At 38.6% G+C, this 8005-nt stretch overlaps 1 protein-coding gene across 3 annotated transcripts in view; it reads left to right on the top strand.

The window, feature by feature from the left end:
* The first annotated feature begins 1261 nt into the window (after window positions 1-1261).
* The window catches only part of LOC129370355 (chemokine-like protein TAFA-1), a 32271-nt gene continuing 25527 nt past the window's right edge, over window positions 1262-8005 (top strand). The window contains exons 1-2 of one of the 3 annotated variants that reach the window (XM_055046301.1): window positions 1262-1665; window positions 2581-2722. In XM_055046301.1, coding sequence (XP_054902276.1) covers window positions 2581-2722 — 142 coding nt within the window. In that variant the 5' untranslated portion in view covers window positions 1262-1665. Of the gene's footprint in view, window positions 1666-2412; window positions 2492-2577; window positions 2723-8005 lie in introns of those variants that run through there. The other 2 variants (XM_055046300.1, XM_055046302.1) reach the window with 2 other exon arrangements.

The following is an 8005-nucleotide window of genomic DNA, read 5'->3' as shown; positions in this document are numbered from 1 at the left end:
TCATTAAGTGTATGTTAATTTGATGATCAAATTTTCAGTTAATGCTAATCAAAGCCAACTCTAAACAGACTTGATTTAAAGGAACTCAGTGTTTCAACTATTTTGCATTTTTCTGGAAATCTGTTCCAGATTTGTGGCACATAGAAATTGAATGCTGCTTCTTCGTGTTTGGTTCTGGTTCTTGGGATGCAGAGCAGACCAGCACCAGAAAGCCTGAGTGGACTGGAAGGTTGATGCAACAAAAATGTTTCTTAAAAGTATTTTAGTGCTAAGCAGCTCAGTGACTTGTGAACTAATAAGTACGGTATTTACAGTGTAATCTCTGAGATACAAGGACCTAGTGTGAGGGTCTCAATAGTGAAGTAATGTGCTCTATTTTCCAGGTTTTAGTGAGAACACCGGTAAAAACGTTGCTCAAGGGTTAATAGAGAATCAATATTAAATATTAAAGCGTGCGTTGTAAATGTGGACGCTTGCTTGTTACGTGGCTTGTTTTCAGAGAATATGGTGCAACAGCTTTATTACCCAGAATTTGAAGTCTCCCAAATTCATTAAGGAAATATACAATTGGTCTGATGAAGGCAATGGCTCTACTCATCTTAAAGATTATACAAAGATAAAATATTGTTTTCTACAATAATAATGCTCCACATCACCAAAAGAACACCATCAAGTTCCATGGTAGAGAAAGCATTATGCTTTGAGGTGGATTTTCTTTTGTTGAAATTGTTAACCTTGGTCACAAAGAAAAATTATTAGTAGCTTCAAATACCAGTCTTACTTCAAAATCTCCTTTTGCACAAACATCGAGGCATTTTATCAGGGGAGAGAGGATTTTTTTTTATCTACACTGCGTAAGTAAACTGAAGGATTAAACAACCCTTTTTCTCACTGCTTCCTTTTTCTCTGTAGAAATCCTTCAGAGTTTCTTGGAAATACTTAAAGATACTTTGTGCATTTCACCGAAGTGGGGCAACAGAAAACTCACACAGAAAAGCCGATAGGACAATCCATAAAAGGATGAGCAGCCCCAGGAGAAATGGCTGTTCTAAATGTAAATAATTGTTAATCATGTGGTCACAGCAGTGTGAGTGGTGCCAGCTTTTCTGATTTGCAATTGTCAGAAGCATATGATCAGATGGGTCCCACTATGCCATCTAATCCAGAGGCAGTCTGGCTTTAAGACATGTGATACAGTTTTTACACTCAGCCAAGCTGCACGGGAACATTTGTCTCTCAGTGCTCGTTGAGTGAGGAGGGACTCAGCGAGAGCCGCTGCTCGGAGGCTGCCTCTCTCTGGAAGGATGCGGACGCTGGGAGAAAAGATTCCGACACAGTTAATTAAGAAGCGCTCCACACGTGCTTGTAAAATGCGAGAGGGTAAATGAATCCAGTCACTGGGAGCAGCTCCTCAAGGTGAAGAATTGAAAAAGCTTTAAATTTCTCTTTTTTTTTTTTTTTTTTTTTTCCCTGACACCGGCTTGACGGTTATTTCTGAATCACTGGACTGTTGCTATCAAAGTGTAGAGCGGGGAGGCAGAGTCAGTGGAGTTCCCTCCTCCAGCCAAATTTAGAGTTCCTAGATGGGATCAACGTAATCGGGAAAATGGATGGATTTACAGAAAACTGTTGAGATTTTTGCACACTATTTGTTGGGTTGCACAGGTAAGAGCCTTTACTTAGTAGTTTTTTGTTTGAAAAACAAAAAGACATGAAATTGACAAGATGTATTTCTGAGTAATGCCTCTTTATTTTATGACTTTACAGTTTAAAATTGCATGATATGTCCTATGAGAAAAAAGACATTTGAAAAGTGAAAATATGTACAAAAATGAAGTGGTTTAGTACAAGTAATTAAATAAAAGTTTTTTAATAAAAGTTTTCTTCTCAGTAAAATGCAGCGTCATAAAAAAAAAATTGTGACTTGTAAAAATTCACCCTCATACACAATTTTCTTTGATTAAAACAGGTGTTTTCATAAAAGGATGTACAAAACTACATCTTACCGATGAGAAACAGTCAAGTATCATCCTCATGCGTCCAGATCCATTCCTCTGGGATTTTTTTTTGCTATAACTCAAGAGCATGGTAAAACATTACAAGCCTTTCTGATTCCTGTTAACACCCTGTCACTGTCACATTATTCTGGCAGCGAGAGAAAAGGCTCTGCAGCTGGCTTCTTGCAAAATCTTATCTTTCTTTAAGTTTCTTTTTTTTTTTTTAGTTGTGAGGCAGAGGAGCACAGCTCAGGAGTTGAAGGAAGTCAGCCTGTCAGGGGAAATCTGTGCTGCATGGTAAAAAAAAGTCCTCAGGGATCACACCACATTTGCTGTGCTGTGGCTTGCGGACAAGACAGAGCAAACCGGGAAGAAAAAGTGAAGAACTCATACTTATATAATCCTAATCATACATCTGGATGACTAAGAAAAAAAAATCCACTGTGGGGCATTGAGGCCAATCACAAGAAAACAAAAAAACAAAAAAGTGGCAAGTGAGTGTGATTTGTGTTGAGCGCAGGATGTCACAGGTAGGGAACACCATGTCTGGTGTTTTGATCCCATTTCTGCTGGTTCTCAGCAGATGTGTCTTGTCATGTCCTGGCTGCTCTGCCTGTGCCTCTGGGTCAGCATAACGGCCATCCAGCTGTGTCAGGCCACTTTCTACGACACCATCCAGCAGCATCCTGGGACGAGGCCCGGCTGGACCACAATTCACACGATTGGTGAGTCTCTATGTGCTTTCTCCTTTGCTCTGGTTGCTAAAATACGTCTTCTGTCATTTTCCTCTTGCTACTATTCTCTCTTTCAATTCATGTGTGTTTCTTAATAGAGAGCAGCAAACCTAATTTTGCTTTTACTCAAAGTTATTGAAGGTCCTCATTGTGCTTGACAAGAAACAAACATTGTATTTTATCTTTGTGCCTGAAGCACATAGTTTCCTATTTAAATAAGTAGTGTTCAAAACACATGTGGATCTGAATGTAACGAAATGAAGAGGATCTTTTGGAGCATTGATACCGGGCCTATCTTCACAGTGTATGCTGCTTTTTTTTATGTCCTTGCATTCTGATTAGTGCATGCACACTGAAATAAATTATGGACGATTGGAAGTGTCCCATGACATCATAAATTAGATCAAAATTATTCCAACTTTTGATATTTTAGAGCAGCTTCACATTAGTAACAAGCTGGTATATAAAAATAATAAGTTTTTCTCAACTTCCAAAAAGTTGTACTGTTTTTTTTCTTATTTAAAAACCAGCTGCTGCATATTTCAACTTTGCTGCAATAACATGTACTCCTCTGTTAAGTCACTGCCATGGTAACACCAAAGCGTGCTTTTGATTGGCAAAGTCCCAGTCGACAAGTTCTCTTCCATTAGCATTTGCTACACATATAGAACCAAACTCTCAAGAAACTTTATTTTTTCCATCATTGAATTTGTTCCCGTCCAATTAAGAAGCAGGGTTGGTAAACCTATTAGGACTGCAGCTGCAGAAATATTTGTTTGCATCATACCTCAGGCCAGGCTGTTTGTGTTAGACTAAAGCTGTGAGACATCATTATATGTCTTCTAACAGTCTTTGAAATGTGCTTAGCTTCCTCCAATAACTTTCTGAGCATGCCCTCTTTGCATTAATAGCCCAGTTCTGAATCCAGAGTGAGAGACCTCCAGACTTTCAAACCCAGAGCAAAAGAGTCTGATCAAATTCTTAATAATCAGTTTGGTTGAGTTATGAAGAATCATATATTTTAAAGTAGCTGATATTGGCTATACATTTTTACACTTGGGATTTTCATTAAGATTTGCATCAGATATCTGGAGAATTTCTATTCAGAAGATCACACAGATAGACAATGAATTCCCCTGTGCTTTCCTTCTTGAGCTATCACAGTTGATATTCATGCTAGACTGCTCTCTCTCAATTTGATCTGTGCGATTGTGCTCCCTGTGAAATTGCACTGAATGAAAAATGACCGAAGCACTGCAGACAAACTTTTGTTTTTTTTAGGCAGGGACGTGGGGCCCTCGTCATGGCAAATAATTATGAACAGCACTCGGCAGAGGAGACGAAGCTGGATGCTGTCAGAACTTCAAAGGCTGATGTAGCTTGCATATGTGTGTGTGTGCAGGTTCTCTGTTACTTCGCACCTCAAGCATATCAGCAAGAGGTCTGTTCAATACACTCAATATTGTGAGTCAGAAAACTTCCCGTTCCAACACCTTCATTTTATAACCTGCATAGATGTGTGTTGGGGGAAGAAAAATGCAGCAGGAGACACTCACAAATAGGATATCGCCTCAAAAGTGGTCTCCTGTCAACAAAGGCAAATTGAATTAATATTTCAAATGTGCATTCAGGTAAATCTTTGAGAAAAGAAGCCTGTTCAATTTGAACAATTTGATTCCTTCAGGATCTTCTGTTACGGAAAGTGTAAATGCCATGTCATTCCATTTACCATAGTCTTCACTCTTGGACAGATGAGATGCCAGCTTTATGAGAGGAGGATGGGGTGGCTGTCTGGATTGTTTCTGACACTGGGACATTTGTTCTGTGCCGTGTGTGTTGTGCGCCTGGTGGATTGGTGGGAGGATTGGGGTTGACGGGTCATGAATTGGTGGCAAGAAGGCCATTGGTTGCAGACCATTGGGCCAATCATTAAAGGCAGCAAAATGCCACAGGTTCACGGTGGCTGGTATTGCCAGAGGAAATCGAGATTACAGAGGGCGAGAGATCAGTCGTGTCCTTGCCAATAGAAATTTAGTTCCACAGGGAGATGTATCAAAGTCATTCATCTGTAGTGTTTGGGTGAACTGCTAAATTGTGACAAGGTCTGTGAACTTTTTAAAAGCTTTGGAGATGATAGTTATTTATAAGGAATATTTATTTTTATTATCTTGATATTCTCAGTCATTTTTTAATATAAATTTTGCACTTACTGGATGCCCTGTTACAAGCAAAGTGTGCCAGGAAGTCCATTAGCTAGATGACCCTAGAGTAGGTGCTTGTGCATGCTCAGTGATTCGGACAAGGTGCCCTGCTTTTCACCCTGCAGCCTTGCTTACAGATTGCTTCCTGCCACTCTCTGTAAGCTTTGGGCTGTTTCTCTGCCTTCCTGGTGCAGCCAGTGTTGCTCTCTGCGGCATGATTCAGAAGGTGCTGTATTTATTCAGTGCAAAGAGCGTGAACAGTGCTCAAAAGAGAACAGATTGTGCATGTCGGTGCACTCACAAAGAGGGTAGAGACGTTGCTTTTGGGGTCGCACATTTCTCGACCCTCAAACATGTGCAGAGGAAAACACAGATGGTCAATTTTTCCTGGCTGAAGCACTGACTTTAAAGAAAAAAGAACACACACAAAAACTCGCTAGAAAGGTAATTTTAAACATAAATATATCCGCTACAAACCAAAAATATGTTGTATGCAGAGTTGACAAATCACATTTTTATTTGTTAAGGAGGGACACATTCTTTATAACTATAGTTACAAAGGTTTCCTTTATGTGTCGAGCAGCAGTGTTTTACCCAAAAAGAAACAAAGCTATTACTGATGCAGAGCATCATGTGTAGGTGTTGGGAGAAAGGACGACAACAATAGTGGCTGCCTGAGGTGGCCTTGCTCCTTTGTGAACTTCCATCCGCCAACAGTTGGCTTTGTGGGGTCAAACTGTTCATAACTGAAAGGTCACTGATTCACAGCTCAGTGCATTTTACCTCCCACCTTGCAATAGCTGTAAAAAAGTATAGCTTAGAATGAACATCCATAACAAGATGAGAAATGCAGAGCTCCAGACCCGAGGAAGCGAGCTAGCAAACCCCCCCAGTGTGCACCGTTTTAAGATTTAAATCATGAACCACTGAATCACATCCATCTAACTTTGTAACTATTGATAAAAAGTTTATGATTGTTTGAAGTGTTTGAAGTGTTCTGTTAAAAAAGAGAGACACGTTTTGTGTTTTTTTTCTCTCATTTTCTGACATTAAGTAAGACTAAACGTCTCCTGATTTAGGTTAGGTGGGACAACCAGAATACTTTCTATTTCTTAAATAACAGATAATAATTGAAGGCACTAAGCTACAGCATGCTAACTGTTATAACATTGCCTGTCACTTTGCTGCTATTGCACAGAAATTTCCCCGTACTGGGACAATATAGGAATTTTTGTCCTAAACTATTCTATTGTAATATTTCAAGGGATCCAAATTTAAAACTCCTGAACAATCATTTTAAATCCAGCTGCAAAGTGGAATTAAACACCACAAACATAGTCTAATCTGTTATGTATGTCTCGGAAAAACAGCAGTAATGTTATCAATATTTTTGTTTTCTGCTTTGCTTCTTTATATCTATGCTTCTTTGACAAGCGTGAATTTTACTTTAATGTCTCCTCTTATGTTTCATATGTATAATCCTCCATTTCTGTTGCTAATGCGTCCTCGAGCACCTCACTGTAGATTGTGAACCACCAATGATTATTTCACTCTCTTATGTTTTGTTGCTCTTTGAACAATACTCAATGCTTTTGTGTTCTGGGAAGTTAAAAAAGTGAAATGGGAATCAAAGCAATTCATGTCTAATTGTAAGTATAATTAATTTTTCCTAATCAATCTTTGCTAATCTTACAAACGTTAAAAAAGTCCTAATTATCTAATAAACGGTGTATTATAATACCATAGTTTATCTGTACCTACATGTCACACAAAATACCTACTTACCAGTGTCCGAAGTCTCCTGACTCTCGGCATAACAGGTGAAAAAATAAATTAAAAAATAAATAAAATAAATAAAATTTTTAGATCAGTGAAAGCATTACATTGGGCCTAAGCATTGGGAAGTGGTAGTGTGAAGAAAACCTTTAGGGATAAGCACTCATTCAGGCCACAAGCGAGCAAGAGGGAGTAAGACTTTCCGCAGGTAACAGGAAGGATGAACAGCAAAGTTACTCTGTTGTCACCTTTTGAGCTTTTAAAATCTGTTACGAAAAATGCAGGATTAGGAATGTTGGCAGCCCTTTGGACATCTCAGAACAGAATAAAGTTAAACAGTTTGTAGAATATGCATTTTGTAAATCCTTTTTTTATTTAATGCTTGCAACACTAACCTTTGTAAAGGCAATTAGATGCTAAATTGAGTTTTAAAATGTCTACTCCATACTCTTGTTGTGTGTTTCAAACAGTACAATTTGTATAAAACATAAAAAATATATATACACCATATATAAAAATTTATTGATGTGTACAAATATAGTTTTAAACAGAAATTGGAATCATCAGAAATCAGTTTTGGCAAGTAAGAGCTTCACAAAACCAGTGCAGAACCACCACAAAATCTGATTGGAGCATCGTTAAAAACCACTCATGTACCTCTTTCTGAATCAGGACATGTTTTTTATCTGTACAGCAACAAAAGAAGCACTCACTGGTAAACCTCACACTGAAACAAACATGAGAAATGGATTTTCATCTGTCACAAACAAAGCTTGTGTCTGCTCCACACTGTTTTAGACACTGACAATTTAATAGCCTTATATAATGCATCCTGGAGGCACATTATTTTGACATACATCTTCCTCCACCCCTCCCCTGGACCTCTTCTCAACCATGCTCCCAATAGTGTCACTGCGGCGCCAATGGGAAGAGGCATTCAGCCTGAGCCTAGGGCCTCTCCACTGCTGGAGCTGAACAAACCCACATTGTCCGGATGCTGTTAAACATGTTGCTGAGAGAATGAAGAACCGATAGCCATTAAGTTACATATCAGGACAATCTTCCACAGGGCTTTAAAAAGATTTCCCACTTCATACGACTGAAGTTAATCTTTCTTTTTCATCATTTCCAGCAGCTATGAAGTATTCATGCATTTTTTCTGCTTGCCCTAAAAATATATATATTCTAACATGAATTAATTGTAAGACAATCAATAGCTTAATTATTACTGTATGCTCAGAGCTGCACAAGTAGATTTTACACATTCTAGTATTTCCCATTTATTCACTCTTTCAGG

This window comes from Poeciliopsis prolifica, unplaced genomic scaffold (genome assembly GCF_027474105.1).
Source record: "Poeciliopsis prolifica strain line A6 unplaced genomic scaffold, Auburn_PproV2 SCAFFOLD023, whole genome shotgun sequence".
Classification (NCBI taxonomy): Eukaryota; Metazoa; Chordata; class Actinopteri; order Cyprinodontiformes; family Poeciliidae; genus Poeciliopsis; species Poeciliopsis prolifica.
The sequence above is the reverse complement of the archived record's forward strand: the minus strand, read 5'-3'. Positions and strand labels throughout refer to the sequence as shown.